General features: G+C 38.8%; 1 protein-coding gene across 11 annotated transcripts in view; it reads right to left on the bottom strand.

Annotated features, from left to right (window-relative positions):
• NEK11 (NIMA related kinase 11) overlaps positions 1–26,081 on the bottom strand; it is a 237,473-nt gene that overhangs the window by 190,509 nt on the left and 20,883 nt on the right. For 10 of the 11 annotated variants that reach the window (XM_041734124.1, XM_041734125.1, XM_041734130.1 and 7 more), the window contains one exon: positions 5,990–6,155. In XM_041734124.1, the coding sequence (XP_041590058.1) occupies positions 5,990–6,155 (166 nt within the window). The remainder of the gene's footprint in view (positions 1–5,989; positions 6,156–26,081) is intronic. The other variant, XM_041734134.1, reaches the window with a different exon arrangement.

The raw sequence follows: 26,081 nt of genomic DNA, 5'->3' as shown, positions 1-26,081 counted from the left end.
GTATTGTTAATTATGTCACTATTCCCAGAACTATGTTCTAAATTCCCAGAATTTGTTCATCTTATAACTGAAAGTTTCCATTTTATATTTTTTATATCTTCCTATAATTCACATAGGCTTGACTAAAACAGGTATACAGAAATTTGTGTTCTGGGCCACGATTTGAAACATGTTTGCTTAACACTGTTGGTATGAGCAATAAAACTGTCAATCTCTTTTAATTCATGTCCGTATAGAGGTAGATAATTACATGCTTGGGGAGGTAGGAACCAAGACTATTTAATTGACTCTATTAAATATTAAGGAAGGAATTAGAGCAATCCAAGTAAAAAGAAAAAAGGTATTTCCTAATACCCCTGGTCCTGGTTCCACCCTGGACAAAATTCAATATTCCAGCCATGTGATTGCTAGGAAAATCACTCCACCTCTCTGGGGTCCTATTTCCTTATCTATAAAACAGAATAATATATAAGAATCTACTTCTCCTTGAGAAAGGATGAGGGCATGTTAAAAAGATATAGGAGCCAATATGAAGGAGCGCCAACAGCTAAAGCTGGAAGAGTCGGAACAAAATAATGACAGTATTGGGTTATAACCCATGGAACAAAATAAATATTCATGAGTTTATGCTGATATAAATAACTGAATAAATACGTAAGTGGAAAAGGAAAAGTAGAACAGTTTTTCCTTATAAGAGAATCCCAATTAGTGAATATAGAAAGAATGAGGGAAATACATAATCACCATTAGGAAACAGAGTGAAAAGAGCTCCAGGCAACAACCTTCACTGAAGATGCTAAAATCAGTGTGTGAAAGTTTGAGGAAAAACAGCATTATTAGCATAGTCTCAAAATAGCTTTTCCAAGGTACTTATCCATTGCAAAAAAAGGAAATAGTAATTTTACAGTGGAGAAATCCAGCAGACACAACTTCAATTAAATAATCAAAGTTAACATCACCATTAATAAGATCATCATGTCCTATCATGTACTATCATCATGTCCCCTCTTAATATGATGTACTGAGAAGGACACCACATCACTTCTGTGATAGTCTTGCCCAGAATTTATAACCTCAACCTAATCATGAGAAAACATCAGACAAATCCAAACTGAGAGGCCTTCTACAAAATAACTTACCAGTGCACATCAGAAGTATCAAGATAGTAAAAACAAGGCTGGAAGAGGGAAACTTTCCAAAGGGACTAAGGAGATACGACAACTAAATGCATTGCAGGATCCTAGATTGGGTCCTGGAACAAAGACACTGGGAAGGAAACTGGTAAAATATTAATATTCTGGTTTTGATATTGCACAGGGGTTATAGAAGTTGTTAACACTAGGAAATGTGTTTAACTGCAAATATATTAAAATTAAAGATGAAGTATTAAGTTCTTAAATCATGGTCCATTTTTCTCTACTTCTGAGCTTTTTATCACATTATTCCCTTTAACTGAAATGTCCTTGCCCCATCTCCCTTGACCAAATCCTTCCCATGTTTCAAATTCAAATGCAATGCCAGCTCCTCCATGGTTCCTGCAGTCCAAAGTCATTTCTCTTTACTTTTAACTTTCACAGCACTTTCACCACCTCATTCCCTAGGCCCTTACCACATCCCTCTTGTATTTTTGCCATTGATAAAATGGTTCATTTATTCTACCATATATGTTCATTAAAGAAATATTATCACATTATCCCTGTTGCCCCTACTGTCTAGAACTGTGTCTGACACAGAGCTGGAGATCAGTAATGGCTTTCAGAAGGACCTTTGATTACTATTGCCTTTGTGAACTTGAATTCTTAAGGAACCAATAAATAATCCAGGATGTCAATTTACTCCTATGCAGGAAGAACAACTGCCAAGATGACAGGGAGCCCTTGTCAGTTTAGCCAGCAGGCTTTTTTCCTGTTAGAAGAGGCATATATAGGGACACCTGGGTGGTTCAGTGGTTGAGCATCTGCCTTTGGCTCAGGTGGTGATCCCAGGGCTGGGGATCAAGTCCCGCATAAGGCTCCCTGTGAGGAGTCTGCTTCTCCCTCTGGGTCTCTGCCTCTCTGTCTGTGTCTCTCATGAATAAATAAATAAAATCTTAAAAAAAAAAAAAAAAGAAGAAGCATATGTAGAGAGCTGAACTGTAATCAGAAGTTGTACATGGAGCAAGGAAAACAGGCCAGGTAATTTTCATGAAGAATAGTACCAAGCGAGATGCCTAAGCGTAAAATCTAACCCACTATCAACCATACTTCCCAGTTCTCAGGTCTGGGCCTCATCTTTGTTCAGTGTCCCATAAACACTGACGAAGTTTTCCTTTATGACCCCATTTTTCTGTTTCTACACTAACCATTCCCCTTTGTCTGCAATTCGAAGCCCTGGCTACACATTCAAATCACTTGGAAAGCATTCAAAACTTCTAACGTCTAGAGGGGTGTCTGGGTGGCTCAGTGGTTGATCATCTGCCTTTGGCTCATGTTGTGATCCCAGGGTCCTAGGATCAAGTCCTGCGTCAGGCTTCCTGAAGGGAACTTGTTTCTCCCTCTGCCTATCTCTGCCTCTCTCTCCATGTCTCTCATGAATAAATAAAATCTTAAAAAATATTCTAATGTCTAGATAAAAATCCAGATCAATTAAATCAGACTTTTTGGAGATGGGCCTCAGCTCTTATGATTTTTAAAATATTCTGGTGACTCTAATGTACAGCCAAAGTTGAGCACTACTGTATAATGATAAATTTTTGCTTAGTTATGTCAACATAACTTTCCTGCTTTTGGTGGATAATTATATGTTCTCTCTCTACTGAAGATATGTGATCTCATGTATCCTCTCCTGCATCTATAAAGTTAATGCTCAAGTTTCTGGGGATGTCTTATCCTTGTCCAAAGGGAAAACTTTCAGGTAGTATCTCTTAGGTCTCCAGGGCAGTACACTGTTAGGTGAGCCAGCAAAATAAAGTAGGCCAAAATGCTTTTGACATATATAACAGGTAGAATGAGCCAATATTTTATTTCTTACCATTAGGGTTTGACAGAAATGAGGTGGGAGGCAGCTGGAAGTAAGTGATAAAGACTTCGTCAGGAAAAAAAATAAATGAATTTCTGAGTGCTAATTTCTTTCTGGCTCACTACATGGGTCCATGATATAATACAAAAATGAATCAGAAAAAGATAAATCCCTTGTGGAAAGTCTGAGATAGTTTATACTATGTATAATAGGTAGAGTGCCAGGAGAAATAAAATGCTATAGGATGGAGGTCAGAGGGGCCAGATGGGGAGAGATTTCCAGCCAGGCAATTATGGGAGTCTGTAAAGGAGGCATTTCTTCTGGACTTGGGAGAATGAACAGGATTTGAAGGAGGGCATTCTGAAAGGAAATGATCCAAGTACAGATGAAGAGGTGTGAAACTGCAGGACCGACAAGAAAGAGGAAGCAGTTCCATTTAGCCCTGGGTGGTGGGAGTGAGGAAGAAAAGGACACCAATATTTTAAATACTCTCCCACTTTGGTAGTTTGGGAACTAGTTTCCATCAAAGATTTGGTTCAATCTTGACAAGAAGTTGTGAGAGTTCAGTTGGTTGCTTTTCATACTCATAATCTGATGTGATGTGCCCAAAGGGTTGAGTGATGGATGTAGCAGCCTCATGAACGCATTTATATATTTCAATCTTGCAAGGCCCCAAAATAAATTACAAAAGAGCAAACTTGGAGATAAAAAGACCAACTATTTCAATGGTGATGGCATTTTCCTATGAGGTGCAAGTTTGGCCATCTGCTATTTTCAATATTATTTTACCTCAATAAAAAGATGATAATGCCAGGCTTGTGCAAGTTAAGAACCAATTTAGGTCTGAAGATGAGAAATATCTCTGTTAACAACAAGAACCAGCAATCCGCCACGTCATTCCTTGGGAGTTGGGGAAGTGACAGCCTGACAGCTCAGCAGCAGTGTGGAGCCCTGGAAGCCCTACAGCGGTTCCCAAGGGCCTGCCTGTGGTCATCACCATGGCAACGCCCCTCCTGAGACAGTAGCTCAGCCCTTGGAAACCACTAGAATTCAAAAATTAACACAAATGATTCTGGACTGGATCCTGCATGAGAAAAAAGATACAGAAATGTCCTTTCTAAAGATATAAATAGGGCAAGTGGGCTATATTTGAAGATGGATGTGGATTAGATGGGTGATTCTCAAACTTAGATGTGTTTTGGACTTGCCTAGTGGACTTGACAAAACAGAGATTGCTGAACCCCACCTCCAGAATTTCTGATTCAGTATGGCTGGGGTGGAATGCCCAAGTAATAGTGATGCAGCTGGCCTACAATCACATTTTGACAAGCATTGGATTACATACCAACATTGTTACAAGGTTCATTTCCTGATTTTGATCATTGTACCATGGTTATGGAAGACAATGTCCTCAGCCTTAAAAAATACAGTAGTATTTAGAACAAAGAGCCATCCTGTCTGCAACTCCCTCTCAAATGGTTCAGGAAAAAATATAGATAGATCAATGAATATATAGAATGATAAAGCAAATGTGGGAAAATTGTTAACAGTTGGCAAATATGGACTAATGGTTCACTGTGTTATTCTTACAACTTCTCTGGTACATTAAAATTATATTAAAATTTAAAAATTTTAAAAATAAGGCAAGAAAAGAAAGTTCTAGCTTATCACCAAGACCTGTTCAATATAGTAGCTAGTAGCCATACGTGGTTATTTAAATTCTCCTCCTGCCTCTCCTTTTTTGTGTCTCAAACACACAACACTTTCTGGTCGTCCAAAGTTTCTGACCCAAACGGGCCTGTCTTCCATTCTAAGGAGCATCTTCCCTCTTTCCAGCATCCTTTCTTTCAGGCCCCCACAACATCCAGGTAATGAACTGACTAAACTCACTCTAAAGTATGAATAAGCACCAAATTCCCTCAAAGTACATTTAGTTAAGATTAGCTCCCAGAATGTTCTGGAAGTTACTTTTTTGAGCAAGGTCATCTTCATGTATTCTCCGAGTCAGCCCTTAAAACTCCCCTCTTCCTACCCTCTCAGGAACAAGCATACAGATTCATAATACAGCTGCTCCTTATCTGTTTCCCTCTCTGGTACCTTCCCAAGCAGCTTCCTACTCAGTTGGGGCTCAGTAAAATGCATAGCTATTATTTGCAGAGAACATGGAGTGGCAGGAAAATTGCAAATACAGGAAGCCATAAATCACAGTTTGATAAATACGAAGAAAGATTTCCATGAGGAAAATGAGCCATATTTCCATTTCCAAATTTCCACTGGGGAAAATAGGTATAGGCCAAGAACTCAAAGCACAAAAGATGGACCTCTGCTCTGTCCAGGGCTCTGTTACAGCATTTAAATGTCCATCTAAGCACTGGACCATTGTAGAAGGTTCAGGTGACTCTCCCCCCAAATTATTCCCCCAAGCAGCATTTCTCTGCAGCAACTACTCCTTTATTATAAGTGAGTTTGTCAGGGCACCTGGATGGCTCAGCAGTTGAGTGTCTGCTTTTGGCTCAGGTTGTAACCCCAGGGTCTTGGGATCAAGTCCTGCATCAGGCTCCTTGCAGGGAGCCTGCTTCTCTCTCCCTGTGTCTCTGCCTCTCTCTCTCTCTCTCTCTCTGTGTCATGAATAAATAAATAAACTCTTAGGAAAAAAAAAAGGAGTTCATCAATTACCTAGAGATTGTCATTCTTAGCTACAAGACACCATAACCCACGTTTTTATAGTTCAGCTAGTGGAGGGGTTTTTTTTTTTAAGTTTTTCTTTAAATTCCAGTTAATATATAGTGTAATATTGGTGTATAATATAGTGATTCAACACTTCCATACATCACCTGGTGCTCATCACAAAACATCCTTAATCCCAATCACCTATTTAACCTAGCTCCCCAACTTGTGATTCAATCACTGAACTTATGAGGTATCTCTTTGCAGGCTACTATATACTTTGAAACAGATTTTTACCAAGAATTCCAAAAGAGGAGAGTCTTACCTCGCAGTACTCTGTAATAATGCAGAAATTATCTCGCTCCACAAAACTGGTGTAGAACTTGACAATAGCTGGATGGTCCAGCTTGGAAAGGAGCTGGGCCTCCACATTGGCCTGCACAGTCTCATTCGGATTAAGTTCTCCAACAGAGATTTCCTTCAGTACCTTTCTGCAGCCAAAAAAAAAAAAAACAAGAAACAAAAAACAAAACAAAACAAAAAAAACCCACCAAACCCAAAAAACAAAAAACAAAAATTTAAATACATTTAAAGTTTAAACATAACAGCTATGTACAAGTAAGTGGTTTGGGGCCACCTAATTACTCTCCAGGCTATGACTTACTCATAGGTCTGGTATTGTCTGTTCTGACACTGTCTCCTGGGCCTGTTTGCCGATCCTGGTTACTGACACACCTGTAGCTCTACAGACTTGGTCAAACAGGGCAAAGACTGAGCTCATTTTGAGCAACATTGCTGAGGTGGTTCCTCCTCTGTCTCTGTAGATGTCTTGGTTTCTCTTTTTCTTCCACATAGTGTCTCTGCTTCCATCTGTCTCTGTCTGTTTTATTTCTCACCTTATCTTTTTTCCTCTCCTTTTTTACTTCTCTCTATTCCTACCTTGATATCTATCTCTGTTTTTTGTCTCTCTCTGTCTCTGCATATATATATATATATATATTTATAAATCTGTCAACTCTATGTCTTTCTCTCTTTACCTATATCCTTCTCTCTCTCTCTCTCTCTCTCTCTCTGTGTGTGTGTGTGTGTGTGTGTATACACACTTCTCTCTCTCAACTCTAAAATTTTTCACATGTCTCAACTTAAAATCAATAGGGACATTATCTATTTCCTTTTTTATTTTAAAGATTTTATTTATTTATTCATGAGACACACACACACACACACACACACACAGAGGCAGAGACACAGGCAGAGGGAGAAGCAGGCTCCATGCAGGGAGCCTGATGTGGGACTCGATCCCAGGTCTCCAGGATCAGGCTCTGGGCTGAAGGCAGCACTAAACCACTGAGCATACTTTATATAGCATATATAGCATACTTTATTGCTATCGGTATTTAGGAGAAGGAAAAAAATCTATAAACACTGATAGAGAGGTATTTAGGATCTCAAGCATGTATAAATGGAAAAAGAACTCATTAAATCTCCAAATTATTAATTTTAAAACTGTGATAACTCAATGAGGAGTGGACCAAAACACTATTTCTTCCCATCTGAGGAAAAAATAGTCTGATGAACAAACCAATTATATTACCACTGTAAACTAGATTGCTGGGGAAAAGCACTTTAGAGCACCAATTATGTGTGCAGACAGATTCTGCTGATTATAAGTGAATGTTAGCTATTCATTAAGGCAAGTTCTGCAGAACCCATACTAGAAAACATTTTGCAAAGATGTTCTTTAAGAGTTACAACCCATGCATGTTAATGAAATGTATTTATAGTAGAAACAGTCTTAATTGAAGGTCCTTCAACCAACTCATAGATTAACCAGAGCTCTCTGGTTCTTTCTAACAGATGCTGATGGTACCTTTGCCATAGCGAATGCCTGTGACTAGTATGTGCTCTCTGGTACATCCATTAACCTCTGCCCTTCCAGGCAAGGTATGAGCTTACACGAGTCATTGTGCTTATTCCTGAACTTGATTATGCCAGTTGTGCTTGTTACTGTAAATTTGTGATTTAGATATGACAAACTGATGAAGGACAAGTATGAGTGTTATCTTGGTGAGGAAAACTAAGTTAAGTGCTTGCCAAACAACTTGATAGTGACAAGTTACAAAAAAAAAAAAAGAATGCTGATAATAAGTGATTGACAAGATAGTGCCAAATAGGTGGTTTAAAAAATGTAAAACTTGGGATCTCTGAGTGGCTCAGTGAGTTTAGCACCTGCTTTCGGCCCAGGGCATGATCCTGGAGTCCTGGGATCGAGTCCCACATCAGGCTCCCTGCATGGAGCCTGCTTTTCCCTCTGCCTGTGTCTCTGCCTCTCTTGCTCTCTCTCTGTGTCTCTCGTAAATAAGCAAATAAAATCTTTTTTTAAAAAAAGTAAAATTTGAGTATTCTGAATTCAGACTGCTGAATTTTCATTCCATTTTAAACAAGGTTTACCCGGAAAACAACATATTATGAATGCAGTTTATGCAAAAAAGATGAAGGGACCTCTAAGCAGAAAACAGATGTTGGTTGTGCATCAAAAAATTGGAAAAAAATGTACAATGATATGTTTTAAGTTGATATAAATGTTTCCATTATGTCATTTGATTTAAAATTTGTTTATTCTGTTTACCCAAGTACCAGCCCCAATCACATTGGATAGGAGAGCTCCTATCATTCTTAAAAACATAATCATACTATGAACTTTTCATTGATTCAAGTAAGACTTCTCCTTACTTGTCTCATTGTGGGAAGAAATTTCCTAAGGCAATACCAGAGATAGAGTCTTTTCGTCTGTTCAGACTCAGGGCCTCGAAGCTTAGATACTACAGTAAGCCCTGTATTTTGTAGTTTTTGCCCATTCCATTCCTCAGGGGCAAACATTTCATAAAAATTCTACGTTAGACCATCTGTCCTAGAAGCTGAGACACTATGTAGGAAAACTTAGAAAGTGTCCTTATTTTACCTGATTCATATCAAGTGTTGGATGACATTTGGCTCTTTTTCTTGATCAATAAGTGCTTGGTGTTAAGCTTCCATTCTCCAAGATCTCATACGGAGAACCTTCTATTTCAAGAGAGCTGTTACTGGGAAATCAGTTTTCCTAAAACTTGAGTTCTTATAACACTTTATTCATTTTAAATGTTCTTCATGGTATTTCCATTATGAACTCATCCACCCCCTCAAGACAACCACAGCAGGCACTGGCTGTATTAGGAAGGATGGTCCTGCACCAGGAGCCTTACAGGCCCTGCTCTGCCATTTACAGGAGTCTTTAACTAGGACTGCAATTTAGAAAGTTGGAACATTTGGTTCCCTTCCCCTAATGGGGTTTTCACATTGGTTTTGTTAGGTAATCAACACCTTGCCATGAAGTGTATTCTACAGAAATGCTGGCTTGGTAACATTTTCTCTAAGAAGACCGTTACAGCAAGAATTTAGTTAAAAGTGACCTCATGTTATTAAGAGTGGCATCTCAGACTGTTAGTGTAGTAAAAGGAGCTTGAAATGACATCTGCGGCTATGTTTTTCTGTAACTTCTGAAGATTAGCACACAGCAGGCAAAGCTCAGTGACATCTTCATAGTGCTTCTCCAGTAATTTACTGTGCCAGCTAACATGCAGTTGTAAAAGTCACAGTGGTTAAGCATGACAATAGAAAGCCTTACACAAACGTGTAATATTCTCTTGCTGTGAAGGAACAAATGTTATAAAAAGCTTAAATATACTTATTTTTCCTCATAAACATCAACTAGTGTGTAACAGAACATGAGATTTTACATAGTTACCTGAGTCCTGTCTGGAAGCCTGATGATAAAGCATAAAATCTCATTTGCCCACAGCTTAGCAGAGGAAGGTAGGGCTATTAAGACAGGTGATATCTACTATAATCATCTCTAGCTGACGCAGAGACCTTCTACTTTCCTTACCTAAAATCGTGTCACTGAACTGACAGAGGAAACTCTCACTGCATATCACTTAATATGAGATCAGTATCAGCTGAAGACAGCATGGAACCTTACCAAATCAAGGACACCTTGTCACCTGCTTGGTGATTCTCAGCCTGTCGCCCACTCTTAAATAACATGACAGATATTTATTTTATCAGAATCTCAACTGTTTGGGAGAAACTTTATGACAGAAGCAACAAAACAAAACAAAACAAAACAAAACAAAAAGAAAACCACCACCAACAAACAGGCATCCCTGCAGACTCACTCAATCTGCAAACTTTCTGTTCTTCTTCCCAAGTGGCATGCTTCTTTCTTCCTAGAATCAGCAGCAAACTGATAAACTTTGGAGAGTGATTCTGGAAACCTGGGTTAACTATCACTAACTTCATTCCCTTCAAATTCAACCACTCATCATATAAATGAGACAAATTATATTTCTGAGATGTTAAGCAGGGTTTCTTTTTCCCCAAATTTCCTCTTATTCTTTCAGGTGCCCCTCATTGAAGCAGCAGCATATGCTGCCTCAGGAAAAAGAGGACATCTCACAAACTACATAGAATAAGTCAAATTCCTGGCTTTTTAAAAAAAATTTTATTTATTTATTCATGAGAGACACGGCGGGGGTGGGGGGGGGGCAGAGATACAGGCAGAGGGAGAAGTAGGCTCCATGCAGGGAGCCCGACATGGGACTCAATCCCAGGTCTCCAGGATCAGGCCCTGGGCTGAAGGTAGCGCTAAACCGCTGGGCCACCAGAGCTGCCCAAATTCCTGGGTTTTTTTTATTCCAAAGGAGAGACCAAGGCTGGAGTAAAGGTATGGAAGAACACCTGGCTAGTCGCCGAGTACTTTCCCTACCTCCAGGTGAGAAAGATGCTCTGGACCTGATAAAGGGAAAGCAAGAAAGCTGGGTATTGCTGAGCCCTTAAAAACAGTTCATGTCTTCTAGGCCGGGTCAAGAGAGGAGGGTAAGAACAGAAATCCAAAATGGGCAGATGAGCCTGAGGGCAGAAGAACTGTGCACTCTTTCCAAAGTAGGGCATAGAAAAAAGAGCAGGACCCTCATTGTTTCTTATGTCCATCAAAGGGTAGGAGTGAAAAAAGGTCTTCAAGGAGCAAGGAAGCTGATGAGCCAAAGAGAGTTTTGGAATCTTCTGTATCCCAGTGAGCATGAAGAGCAGCTGAATGACATTCCATGCAGCTACAACCATCTAGTGAGGGCTAATCAACTGGTAGTGGTGAAAGTATTTGCAGTTAGTCTAGAGATAATTAGCTGTGGTCCCTTCCCTTGTGATTTAACCATCAACCAACCTGCATCACATGCATTTTGTAAGCACCAACTCTGTGTCTACGGTATAGCAGGCACTGGAGATATACAGGCCCTGCTCTTGTGTCTACTGGGGAAGACAAATATTAAACAAATAGAAAAATATACCTGATTGTTCAAAAATACATATATTTTTTAAAACTTTAAATCAAGATGAATGCTATGAAGTTGGGGTAAATGACATCTGAGGCTCTCCTTATTCAAGGTGTTATGTCTCTTTAATATGACCATCACCTACTGCAACCACTGAGGGCAGAGCCAAAGGAAATAGATTTCGACCTCAGCTTGGGTGAGGGTAGTTTTCTCTTTACTGTTTGCTTTTTCGTTGATTCAATATTCACCTGTTTAACAAAGAGAGAATATTAAATCTGCTCAAGACTTTTTGGGGAGGGAGATTGGTTGACTAACTTATTGATTGATGGATTGCTTTATATTTTAATCCCAGGTAGTTACATAAATCTGCTCAGGCCTTTTAATAGAATTTCATCCATCTAGCAAGGCAGCAATTATGTTAATCTTCTTTCTTAACTGGTAAGCTCTCATCTTTTATAATTTATAAGGAAATATAGTATCCTTATATAAAAGTTTTTAAACAAAAAATATTACCCACAATTCACCATAGAGATAATCAGCATTAATAATTTTGTGTATTTCCTCCCCATATTTTTGCTACACAGGTTTTTTTAATAGCAGACGGCAAATAGTTTGCACAATTTGCCTGCTGCTATTTTCACGAGACATTATCATAACAGAAACCTGCCATTTGTGGCTACCCTGCAACTTTAGACAGCCTCCCTTTATTGCAATAGATTCCTGGACTATTGGTCCTGTCTTCCTCAGATAGATAAAAAACACACAAAAACTGACAAGGAAACAAACCCCACATTTCCCACCTCCCTTGAGTTGGGTTATCAGGTGTGACCTACATTCCGCCAGTAAGCTGCACCCACCCGGAACTTTGCTTTGGGTGTGAGCCAGGTAAAGAAACAGGTTGGGCACAGGGTCTCCCTTTTGTTAACACAGGTGTCATAAGAAACATGGCCCTAAAGGAAGAGACAGCAAGCCACATCAGTGGCATGGTTCTGGCTAATACTCCTGGACATTTAGCTGTTAGCTTGCTCCCCAGTCCTCCTGCTGCTGCTACGAGCTGTTTTCTGGAATAAATTCTCTTCTGCTTAAACCTCAGAAGGTGGCTGCTCTTATCTGTACCTGGGAGTCCTGACCAGTGCGATAGGCACATTCATGTGTTACTACAAATCACTGTAAACACTTTGGGGTCATGAAAACTGAACAACCAAAACATTGACTCACTTAAACTAGCTTTTACTTACTAATTCAAGTCTTAAAATGTAGGCTCCTCTAAGAGATTTAAGGCCACAGTATTTCTTACTCTTTTAGGGGTAGAAATATGATGAGAGTATAAAACATCCTTTTTAAAGTTATTTTATACTCTTTAATATAGTGTATAAAAAGGACAAAAAATATATAGTGGCAGAAAGTGATACTGATTCAAAAAAGTGGTACATTGGTTAAAAAATGGAAACACCAAGAACTAAAGTTACCTAAAGGAGTAGCTGAGGGCAGCCCTGGTGGCTCAGTGGTTTAGCGCCGCCTTCAGTCCAGGACGTGATCCTGGAGACCTGCGATCGACTCCCACGTCAGGCTCCTTGCATGGAGCCTGCTTCTCCCTCTGCCTGTGTCTCTGCCTCTGTGTGTGTGTGTGTGTGTGTGTCTCTCATGAATAAATAAATTTAAAAAAAAACTTGCCTTAAAAGAAAAAAAAAAAAGATTTAAAAAAAAAAAGGAGTAGCTGAAAAAAATTTGTAGAAGCTACTGGAGAGTACACTAGAATGGAATTTTATTTTATTGCAGTTGTTTATTCTCTCAGCAATTAAAAGAGTATACTTTAACATCTGTGTTCTGAGGGAAAAAACAAACTTCTTTTACAGGTCACCATCATATGCCATAATCTATGAGCTGCTTTTGTTTTTAACCATTAAATTCCTGATCCCAGTTCATTTGGGGGCTAGAACTCTCTGATTCACCTGGTCTTTTCCTCTCCACCCCTGATTACAAGCAGTAGCAGAGTTTTGGGGGCTAAAATGGCACAATGGTGCAGTGCAAGTGCCCATGGTAGACATCAATACTGAGGAGCAGAGCCTGATTTCAGACTTTAAACAAGGCCCTGGGGAAGCCACTACCAAATACCTTAAGATAGGAAATTCACAGTTCTGTTACATGACCAGCTATTGACCTCCTTCTGTATGTCAAACATCATGCCATACCCTGGGGATATAAGGATAAGAAAGATAAACCTCTTGCCCTGGAAGAGAGCTCAGTCCCATGGGAGAGGCCACAAGTACAAAATAGTTGAACAATTTCATGATAAATGCTATAATAAAGCCTAGTGTCAGGTGGGGTCCCTAATTGTTCCTTGAGGAGAAAAGAAAAAGCAAAATCTCTAACTAGCACATCCCAGGATGTTCACTTTTGCACCTGCAAACTACTTTGTACTATGCGGAATTAGTCTGTCTCTAGGTAGATCCCAAGTAACAAAAGAAATGAACTTCCATTCTTAACTATTTGCCCTATGTATATCAACACCCAGGAGAGGAATGTCCTTATTTGCATCATTAAAATAGTTTATGGAAGTTAATAAGTATGTGAGTTTTTTTAAGAGAACTACTTGCAAAAACTTAATTTCTGTATCTATGTATCATTTTTTAGATACTACGCATGCACACACACATACAACCAGAGTATGTTTTATGGAATGTGGAATGAAAATGTAGGGATACTTCTTAAAAGATCTATAAGACTAACAGGCTCATAAGCCACTCTTTTCTACCTGCCTCCTCACTGATGTATCTATCCTCAGTTTTTATCCAAATATGTTTTATATAGTAAGATTGCAAAAGTAAATCTGAGGCATCATCCCATTAAGCCATGCTCTGCTCTAGAGGACTCTCTTAGTTTGGGGTCCCCAGGAAACACACCCAGGGAACACACCCTGAGACAAAGATTTGTGTACAAGTGTTAAATGAAGCAGTTAGAAGGAGTGGGGAAGCTGATCAAGGACATATTACCACGTTGGTCACCACTATGGGCAACTGGACCTTAATTCTGTGAAGGAACCCTGGAAGCTAGTGTGGGATAAGCACCTCTGGGTCTCCCTGCCATTTTTTTGTGAGAAAGACAAAATACTCCCTAATAGTATTAACTCTCCCACTCTCTCACCCTGCCAGAGCACGGGCCCTAATGGCCAGATAGAGGCCTTAGGCACCACTGCAGGTGCTGGCAGTTGAAGACTGGCTCCATGCACAGGAAACACTAACTACCCAAGGGATATGGATAGGGCGCCAAGCCTATCTTCCACAAGCATAAAAATATTTCCTCCATTTTAAATTCTGGTCGATTTTATCTATATCCTAAAGATGGCTAAGATGTAGTGATTCCTACAAAGTTAAGTGTCTTTAGTAGTGAATAATGAAACCGAAAACCAATTATAACCTATAGCTAAATTCCATTTCCTAAGCTTTTCAAGACTAATTTCATTTACAAACACATTAACAGTGTATAGGAGTATTGCATACAGATGACAAGCAAAGAATAAATAATTAATAATAACCAATAATACAGACAATAAACAAAGAAAAAACAAATAAGAGTAGAATTATTTCAGACATATTAGTTTAGCAAATATGCTACCCTGGCTCCTATCTAGATTATATTGTCGTTTGTGGTGACAACTTCCATGCTGTGTTTCAATGCTGGTACCATAACAAATTATGCAAGTTGCCATTTATTTTTAAGGAGTAGAAAAGACTAAACAGAGATTTTAGGAGTGGGAGGTTTGAAGACAAATATGGCCCAAATAAGAAATTTCTAATAATTATGTGAATTCAATGACGTTTCCCATCTGTATAAATTTTTTTTAAAAGAAGAAGTGGCTTGAGCATGTGTTTCAAGGCTGGAAACAGCACTGGTGCTCACTCTACGTTCTCTGCAGAGAATCTCTGGTGTCAGTGCAAGAATAGAACTGCCTTCAGGATGTGTCTTTTCCAGAGGACTCCTTACAAGTCACATAATAAAATGTCTAACTGCTTTGCCCTTCTTCCAGGGGCTTTCTTTTCTCCTGAGCAGAGTCTATAGCCAAGCCAAGAAATCCATGAGTATTAATTAATCAGGTAACTACAAAAGCCAGCATTTGTTTTGGCCCTGCTGAGAAAGCCTGTGTTTGTGGATTCACTACAATGTGTCTATTTCCTCCCACATTTCTAAACCACAGCCTGCATAAAAGCTGCTGAGAATGTCTCACGAAAAACTTCATTGAGAACAAATCACCCTTTGCTCTCATTTTAATCAAAAAATGAGTGGGTTCCCTTCTTGGTGGACAGCTTTCTGGAGCTTCTTTCTATAGACTCCAAAAGTACTCCTTACAACCAGGGACGTATTTTTATTTTTTTAAGATTTTTTTTTTATTTATTCATGAGACACACAGAGAAAGGCAGAGGGAGAAGCAGACTCCATATAGGGAGCCCAACGTGGGACTCGATCCCGGGTCTCCAGGATCACACCCTGGGCTGAAGGTGGTGCTAAACCACTGAGCCACCTAGGCTGCCCAACAACCAGGGGTGTATTAGGTTCGATTCTAATACTAGCTTCAATTTCCCCCTCTCAAAGCCAGTTATGGTTCCTCTTCTCCCTTTTCCTTCTCCCCTATACCTCAATACAAGTGGTCAGGCCATTCTATTTTTCTTATTTATACAGATGAGCCAAGTCATTGAATATTATGGCTTGATTATTTTAAGAGACACTAATGACTGTCTACCCATCTCCCCACACCTCCACCATCATATGCTGTGAAGAGGAGGACAGCGGCACCTGAGTGGCTCAGTGGTTGAGCATCTGCCTTTGGCTCAGGTTGTGATTTCTGGGGTCCTGGGATGGAGTCCCACATGAAGCTCCCCATAGGGAGTCTGCCCCGACAACATGGCATTTGTTTAAATAATCTGAAAATGTAATTTTGTCATTAATTCAAAATTCTCAAATGTCAAAATTTTTAGGAGTTATTGAAAAGTATCAGGATTCAAAATGATTAACATTTCATCAGTGTTCTCTTCTTTCCCTTGGGTAGAGATATAGGAGCTAATAGAGCAAACAGGAGAAATCTAAAATGAGGAGAAAGAAGGGAAAGAATGAAGTAAAGAGAATGAATAATTAAGCAAAAAAATTACAAAATATATCAATCACTGAAGTGAGAAAGACAAAAAAAAATTCCTAAAATTTCTGGCCTCCTCTCTCTTCTTTCTTCTCCCACCAAATTATGAAAACATACTTCCATACAGAGTAATAAGTATGCTTTTTTCCATAATTCCCTAGAGATACAAATGAGAGAAAAAATTACTAATACAAGGAATTACTTTGTTTTATACAGTCTGAAGCCTCCAACTTAAGAAATTAAGAATGAAGTCATTAGGTGTTAGAAGCACAAGGTTGATCATTACGATTTTCAAAAGAAGGAAAACAAAGTTCCAAGAACTATAGATGACATATTCATATTGATGACATTTATGAGACACTTTTCTGAAAGTCTTTCTAGACCTCTCCAAGGCTAAGTTAGGGGTCTTTCCTCTAACCTTTCACTGCATCCTGTGACAACATCTATTCTCATATAAGCTCTCTTACTGGACTGCAGGCACCCTAAGGGTCAGGGTCACACTTTATCCACCATAGAACTCCCAGCACCTGGCAGTGGCTAATGTGTTTGAATGGGACTAAGCTTGCATACTACTCACCCTTCAAAGTTCAGCTTGCTCATTACCTCCACCATCAAAAGTGTAACTTTCACAATTATGTACTTTTATGCCTTTCTGTTCATCTCCACTCCCAGACTGAGAACAATTAGATTTCATTCATTTATGTATCCCCAGTGTCTAGCACAATTCTTGACGCATAGTGGATGTTCCATAAATGTTTGACTAGTATCAAAATCAACAACACATGAAGTACTGTTGCAAAGGTAATGGGGATCACAACTCCTATACATGATTTTGCCCTGTATGGAGATATATCTGTTTGTATACTGGGCATCAGTCAGAAAGTGGAAGTTTATAAAAGTCTGCTTCCTAGCATATTTGCTTATGCAATAAGTTGCATATTTGCAACTTCCAGCCCTTATCTGGAAGTTGACTTACTTAAGGAAGCTGATAATAACATTAGCATTGACAAAGAAAAATGGCAACCTGGAAAATAGTTTTGCACAGATATTTTACATTATCTCAGAAATGATAACACCTGCTGCGATGACCTGGCTCAAGAGAAGCACAAAGCTACCCAGTTTTCCATATCCTGTCCCCTTATTCAATTACTTTCCCAATTTTGGAATGGGTTTTGTGTACGTATAGAATTTTAAAGCTAGACAAGAACTTCCCAGAGCAGACCAATTAAAGCACCTCAACCTATTAAGGATTTGAGAAGTATTTATCCAAGATTATATAGCATATTACAACAGAGCCACATTTACCTCTTGAAAGAGGAAAGACTACCAATTTCAAAGAACCAACTTTTGTCTTCAAATTTAACAGCTTCCCCTCTCTTGCTTTATTATGAAGATCTTCAGTATCTACTATTAAGACAGTCTATACAACTTTTTCATTCCTCAAACCATTTGTCAAAGAACAAGAACTCCTGTTACCTACTCTTTTATTCCCCTCCTTAGCATTAGAGAAAAAGGAAAAAACAAAACCCAAAAGCCTCTTCATAGTGACTGGAGTAATGGTCTTGCTCTTGATGAGATACCTAATAAGGTTACCTCAGTTTTTCATTAATTGTCATTTGAATGTTATAGACAATCTTACCAATAGTTGGGAGTCTCTGCCACTTACAGAACCCCAGATTTGGACTGAGATGGGATGAGATCATGCAGACGAGTCAGACAGTGTTTTTCAAAACTTACCTTTCCTAGAAAAGTGGTGAAATCTACATTTTTGAGGCCCAATGGGGTAATTTCTTTGTGTGAGGGAGCCAGTTTTCAAAAAGTTCAATTGCACAATATCACTTGATTCAAAATTGTTAAAAGATGGAGTAGTAATATGCTCTAAAAACAAAAATAAATACTGGTAACATAAGTCTATCCAATAATCACCCATTCACTCTATCACATTTAGTACACTAAGTTCTGAGCTTAGAGGAAAGATTCTGTTTATCGTCAGCAATGAAATTAAGGAGCATGACAATGTCAGCAAGGATGTGAAGGAATAATTTACCATAGATAATCAGGTTAGCTTTTGTTATGGTTGTTATATGCTCCAAATTTACAATTAATCTTAGGTTAATATTCAAAATGCAATATTCTAATGCATTTTTCATGTCAGGTTTTTATTTTGAACATGACAGAAAAATACTAAAATTGTGGATTTCAATGAGATGATTAGATGTAATGCCAAGTCTACCATAAAATCAAGATACAGCAACAAACTGAATTTTAAAAGGCAACAAAAACTGATTAGCTCCATTTTCTTGACTGGGTAAAATCAACATAGGATAAACCCTGTATAAAATAAAATTAAATTATGATCAAGGCAAGAAGAAAGTTGGTGCTCCAAGAATAAAATGAAAAAGTAATCTAGGATTTTAGTGAAATAAAGTCCCCTAATTTTATTTATAGCAGGTGCTGGTTGGCTGCAAGTTAACACTGAGACAGCCAAAATTGCAAAAAGTCTGTATTTCTAAATTTCAGTCTCCATTTCATCATCATGGTAATCGTAATATATGGACTTAAGTTAAAACTCTAACTATAGCTAGCATAAAGCAGATTACTATATTTAAGATGGAAAGGGAGGAAAATGAAGCTCTGTATTAGCATACTTCCATTAGCAAGCATAAGCAACTGATTCTAGGTCTTACATTTTTGCTGAGTAGTGTTTATGTAAAAAAAAAAAATCTGTTTTTATGCACCAGAAAGCCAAGGCTTAATCTACCAACAGAGCCCAAATTAGAATCTACTACTAGGAAGGATCTGGTTTCCCTGAATGACAGCTCATGGATGTAGTCATTGATTTGCAATGAACAAAAAAGTCACAGGTGGCTGTGTGTAAGAAGAGATGGAGACACATGGATAGCCTGGCTCTGGTTATACAAGTCTTCATATTTCCAAGCCAAGAGGGTGGACGGGAGCCTGGCTAAATAAAGTGCTTCAGAACTTTTGTGCTTGCTACATCTCACGGAGATGGCTGTGCAGAGTTTGTCCCACCTGCCAAAGGAGCCCACAGGAACTCCCCACAGGAGACCACCTCCTCAGGTCAGAGCACAGAGCTAGAAACAGTCTTAGGCATAGTTTTCCACCAGCACCGTTTCTAGAGACTCTGAATCTCTAGAATTTATTTAAGGATAAATCCAAGTGTTAAGTTCACACTATGAAAGAAAAATCTGTTAGATTCATAAAGTGTGATATCTGAAGAAGCCTCCAAGGGACACAAGATCCTAGAGTCATGCTTCTCGCATTTTACCATGCGTACAAATCACCAGGGAATCTGTTCTAATACAGGTCTAGGGTAGGCCTGAGACTGCACATTGCTAACCAGGTCCCAGGTGATGCTCTATGTTGCTTGTCCAGAAAGCATAATTTGAGTACTAAGGTTTAGAGTTGGTAGGAGTCCAGAAGACTGCCAGGGTTGAGTGTTGAAGAGCCACAGAGTTCTCTAGAGGCTTGGGGTTAGGGTGGGTTTGAAGAGCAGCAAAAATGAGAGGATACGTGTTCCCCTCCCACCCCATGATGCATGATTCCCCTCCCACCTCATTGGACAACAAAGGTTTGGAGACTGCTGCTGGTCTGGACCCCTCACTTTACAGATAAGGACATTGGAACACAGAGAGGCTGAGAGACTTGACTACACACCCTCCAGAGAATATACCATAGCCAACACCAAGATGATCCCCAAAGGCCAAAAGCCAGTTTTAAAACATTGTTGGCAAAATCTCCTACATTTTTGGCCCACATTCTAAAGCTGCATTTTGCACTGGTTTTCTCTTGTGTTCCCACTAGTGATAAGGTACAGCTGTCCACTGGCCCTTTGAATGTATCTTGTTACATGATCTATTACTTTAATGTATTTATACTCAGCCTCATTCCACAAAGAATTGGACATAACTTACATAATAAAATAGAAAACTGAGACAAGCAAGAGGAGGTAGAACTAAGAAACAGATATACTGACCAAAAATTGTTGTTAGTGTTGAATTTCAAATTTAATTCCAAACTTCCTGGAAAGTATGATGACTACTATTACTATTACTATTGTTGCTGATATGGATGGTGATGTCATAGATGCAAGTCTTGCCCACACAAGAGGGTATTTCAATCTCCTGATCCTTTGTGACATGAGCCAGTTTTCATTTTAGACACATAGCAGCAGAGGTGTCCCCAAGGAGGATATCAATGATTCTTTTAAATAGAACTAACTCAGAAACAGAATTCCAACTTACATGTGGAATAATGCAGTTTGATGTCTAATTTAAGTAAAGCTTCTCAACTCATACCTTAATTCCAGTTTCTATATTTGGTATACGTGTATAAAGCACCTGCAGTGTGCAAGATACTCTACTTGTCCAAGGCATAGCTCTGCCTTTGAGGGGTTTGCAATCCAGTGAGAGGGAAGACAAATAATTAGAAGTTATAAGAAAGCAGCATGTACCTTCAAAGGATGAAATAAGTATCCTAAAAAGAGAACCACAGGCCAAGATATGAGATAATCATAAGAAAACATCAAACCACTACAATAGTGATACCAGTGTTAATTATGATGATATCAGGTGCCATATAAGAACCAATTATTTGGCACCCTGTGTTGTGCTAAGATACTATTATAATCCTCACTTTTGAAATGAATAAACTAAGATACAGACAGGTTAAGACCTTAATTTAAAGGCATGAAGTCAATTAAGTGGCAAACCACACCCAGTAATAATGAAATTGAGACCCCACTTCTAAATCCTGGCCACATCCCCACTATAGGATCCCACCTTCTGAATTTACAGTCAGACCCAAATGAACTACAACTGAGAACACAACTCAAAGATATATTCTCTGCACCATGGTTGATAACCTGAATAACCAGGAAAAAAGGGAGAGGTGCCCTCCTGTACCCCAACCTCTGCAAAGTACATGTTCCAATTTTCATGACAAGAATATTTCAGAAATTGTAGACCAAGAAGACTGACACGAATCTCTGGCAAAGTTGAAGAATTGATGATTAAACAGATGGCTTGTGAGCATTTAGAACATGAAGCAGCGGCCAGCAGGGACTCACATGGGTTTATGGAAAATAAGCCACATTAAATTAACCTAATTTATTTTTGTGAGAGGGTTATTTGATTGGTTGATGAGAGAGAAGCAATCAGTCATGGTATATCATGATTTCAGCCCATCTGATGAAGTCATGTTAACAGATGTCAACGAGAAGAGTGTTGGGATATCCTTTTAATATGGGAGATATGGAATCTTCATGTGGATTCATGGCCGGTTGAACAAGCAGACTAATCATGCTGGAGTCTTGGGTCTCAAGGCACTTTGCAGATGTTCCCTCTTATAATGCTATCAGGATCCATCCCTAACAATATCTTCGCCAACATTTTATTAATGACTTGGATGAAGATGCAAAAAGATATATTTGCCAAGTCTGTGGAAGTCACAAAGCCAGGGAGCATAATCAATAGACACAGAGAGTCAATTTTTCAAAGTAATTGAAGAAGCTGAAATGTGAGCTAAAACCATCTAAGTTAAATTCTGTAAGACTAAACCTTAAGTTCCATAGTTACAGGTGGGGAAATTAAATTCCCAAATCTAAGACAATTGAAACCTGGCTTAAGATTAGAATGGCTGACCATTCTGTCGGGAGGAGAACAGCTGACCTCAAGATTCAATATGAGACAATATGATGTGATTGCTAAGAGATCCTGAGATTCCAAGCTGATCTTGAAATGTATGAAAAGTCGTAGTATCAAATACTTGGTTCCATCAGGCCTGGAAAATTTATTTCAAAAGGAATATTGTCACCCAAGTCAGCCCAAGGAACGATGATTAAGATGTTTAGGGGTGCTCAAACCACAGGTTACCCAAGGAACAGAGAAATGAGAGGGGCAGAGCTAATATATTTTGAGCAATAACTTACAAAAATGCTGTTAATATTTATATTTAATATTTTTAACCATATAGTATAGACTGATAATTTAAGTAATTATCCAAAGTAAGTGGAGGGGCACCTGTCTTTGGCTCAGGTTGTGGTCTCAGGGTCCTGGGATTGAGCCCCACATTGAGCTCCCTGTTCAGTGGGGAGCCTGCTTCTTCCTCTCTCTCTGTCCCTCCCATCTGCTCATGCCCTCTCTCACTCCCTCTCCCAAATAAATAAATAATCTTTAAAAAAGATATGAACGCAGAAGAGTCTGACTTATAGCCAAGATGCTATTTCATTATTAATTGAACCTCTATCTAGTAGTTAAGACACTGATAACATTGAGAGCAGAGTAGACTAAGAAGGGACTGGATAACAATGTCACACAGTTCATGTACATGCCAGGGTTTCATGCCTTCACTCATTTTATTTCCCCTGCCTCTACCAGATTCATATTCATCCTGTGAGATTTGGCCCCTATGCTCTGTCTTCTACAATGTTTTCTCCATTCCATAAAAGTGGGATAAGTGCATCTCCATCTAATCTGCAAGGGGTTGAAAGTGCCTCTTTGCATCCTTGTTGACATTAGTCTGTAAACTCTTCGAAAGCAAGAGCCATGTACAATTTGTTTTTATTTTTTCCACATAGCAGCTTTATTGAGATATGATTTATCCACAATAAAATTCACTTTTAAAGTGTACAATTCAGTGGTTTTTAGTAGTATACTCCCATAGGTTTGCAATCATCACTACCATCTCAGTTTAGAACATTTTCATCATCATCTTTTTATGGACTAAATTTTTTGTTCCGTGCCCTCCATATTTATATGTTGAAGTCTCAACTCTCAACACTTCAGAATATAATTAGTTATTTGGAGAGAAAGTCCTTAAAGGGATGATAAAGTTAAGCTGAGGCCATTAGGATGGGGCCCTAGTCCAATATGACTGGTGTCTTTATAAGAGAAATACACTATGGGCTCATGCAGGAGCACGCACATGCAACAGAAAGGCCATGTGAAGCAGAGCAAGAAGGTATCCAGCTACAAGCCAAAGAGAGGGATCTCTGAGGAAACCTTGATCTTGGACTTCCAGCCTCCAGAACTGAAAGAGAACACATTTCTATTGTTTAAGCAACACAGTCTGTGGTTTTATGTAATGGCAGTCCTAGAAAAATAATATAATCCCCAAAGAAACTTCTTACCCATTAGCAGTCACTTCTCCTTCCTACAGCCCACTATTGTTGGCAATCACTAACCTGTGATTTCTGTCTTTGTGGATTTGCCTATTCTGGATATTTTATATAAATGGATCATACAATATGTGAATATGTGTTCTTTTGTGACTGGCTTCTTTCACTTAGAATGTCTTCAAGGTTCATCCATGTTGGCTTTTTCATGGCCAAAATATATTCCATTGTATAGAGATACAGATATTTACACACACACACACACACACACACACACACACACACACACTTTTGGCTACAATGAATAATACTGCTAAGTACTTGTGTACAAGGTTTTGTGTTGACATGTTTTCCTTTGGGTGTACATCTAGAAGTAAGGTTGCTACCAATGATTAGAAGGGCCAGTGCTCGGTTTAATATTCTGCTGTCATTCTTATTAATTTTTAACAAAGGGGACTGTATTTTCATTCTGTACTAGGCCCCACAAATTATGTAGCCAGTCCTGCCTCTTTTATTCAAGCATAAAAACTATTTACAGTCAACTCTTGCTAAACTAACCAATCTCCTTCTTGGTCATCAGGTCAATTTTACTTTTACATATTTGGTAAAGCACGAGAAGCCTGCCAATCCTCTATGTGTCTATCACTGCCATAAATATTCTTAATATGGAAGGGATGATTACAGAGGAAGAAGTCAAGAGGCCATAGGAACATTAAAAGGAACTGAAACATCTTTTCTGTTGAAGCAAATCAGGTGGTCAGAGCAATCAAACACCAGTGAGGCCACTTAAAAATTAACTCTAGAGTCAATAGAAAAAGCCAACCAGATGGGAATTAACTATATGCCTACTTTGATAAAACTGCTATTTGACACATATACCTCACATCATGTGGACAGATCTTAATTTGGTTCAGTTCCTGAAAGGACTATATGGAAAAATTAAATGCACACTGACAGAGCTTCAGTAAGTGATAAGACTCTCTAATGGGATTTTTATTACATCTTAAAATCAGGTTTATTTCTTGTGGATTACACTTCTATAATTCTAATTTACGTCAGGGAAATAACTACTAAGTCATAATGGTTTTACCCTCTTTAAGAATGTATGTAAGAACAAAATTAATGTATATAATAAAATTTCCTCTTGCATTTGAAACTCCAGCTCCAGGAAAACTACTCTGAAATAGAACTGAAGCAACTCATGGTAGTTTCAATGAACTAAAATACATTTTCATAGGAACCAAGAAAAATAATGCTTCTTAAAATACACTGAAAATACATTTTCACTGTCAATTAAATTAGTTCTCCTGAGCTAGAGATTAGTAATACCTTGTAGTTTATCTAGAATTTTTTTAAAAGCCATTTCAATTGAGTCATCCTTATAGAACTACTGATCAAACAAAACAATGCTGTTGAAGTACTTTTTCTTTTTAATACTATTATTAACGAGAAACAATATAAAAAGACAAATTTCTGGGATTTTCTGGATCAACTTTGATCAATTTTATTCTCACAGAAAATTCAGACAAATTAAAATTTAAAACTTCATCTTTAATCAATTAGAATGCATGTTTAAAATGTAATGGTTAAAAAATATAAATAAAATGTAATGGTTAAATCCTTAGTGAAGATCCAAGAAATCTCACATTCGGTCTGTTTTCTAGCACACCTTAGATTTGAGCTAAGCACCTCTGCAACATCTCAGCTGTGCCCTGGGACAGCTCCTGTCACCCAAACAGACGTGTCTGTGAGGATCACGGGGTAAAAAGTACAACTGTCTTAGGATCTCAAGTTAGGGGTGACTTCCATCTCTTGTCAATATTAGAGTAGAAGTTATTTAAGGGAACTGAGATGGAAATTTCGAGACCTCAAGAGATGGTGATGAGACAATGGGTTTTATTTACATAAAATACAATGATAAACAATAGCTAGATATTATATCAACAGCTTTCAGAGCTCTGAAGAGCAGATTCTTGACTGTCTGAATGGCCCTAACCCGGGGCTGGTTTTGCTTTCTCTCAAATGGGGGACCAAGGACAGGAGAGGGCGGGTGCTTCTGCAGAGGGCATCTGTTCTGACCCTCTTTGTTATCTTCTCTCAAGAAAGAAACTAGGAGCCCTTGATGACTCAGCTCTACATCTGGATGTATAACAGCAAGCTTCTCTCTACCTCTACCAGAACTGTACATAGCACACTGCCATCATTTCTGATCAAGAGGGGCTTCACACTAGGGAGTTTCAAACACTGTACGTTTTCCCTCACTGCAACACAAAGCCCGTATTTCAAGACAGGGGGCACCCATATCTCTGGGTAACAAGAATAATAAACAGCAGTCACTGCACATTAGATCCATCTGCTCCCCAAAAGAAACCATTAGTGAAGGTGTCTGAAGACCTTCAGGCCCCACCTGGAGGAATTTCCTGAGGGCCTCCATATCACTGACCTTGGCCAGGGAAAAAAACACACTAAGTGAGCTGGCCACTGAAGTAGAAACAAAAACTTTTCAGGCATCGAATGAATTCGAAGCCTGGAAAACTGAATGCCCCTCTGAAAATTCCTAACTCCTGCCATATCTAGGGAGATTCTGTCTTCAAGGGCAGGAACAGGAACAGGAACAGGGACAGCTGTCCCCTCTGAGATCTCCCCATCCCACTTCCATGGCGTCCATTCATCCAGTGTCAAATCTCTTCTGCAGAGCAGAAAAAGATACACAAGACACGGAGAGAAGTGCTAGCCAGAGATTTTATATTTATTTTTTTTTAAGATTTATTTATTCATGAGAGAGAGA

This window comes from Vulpes lagopus, chromosome 19 (assembly GCF_018345385.1).
Source record: "Vulpes lagopus strain Blue_001 chromosome 19, ASM1834538v1, whole genome shotgun sequence".
In the NCBI taxonomy this organism is placed as follows: domain Eukaryota; kingdom Metazoa; phylum Chordata; class Mammalia; order Carnivora; family Canidae; genus Vulpes; species Vulpes lagopus.
This window is presented reverse-complemented; position numbering and strand designations above follow the sequence as displayed.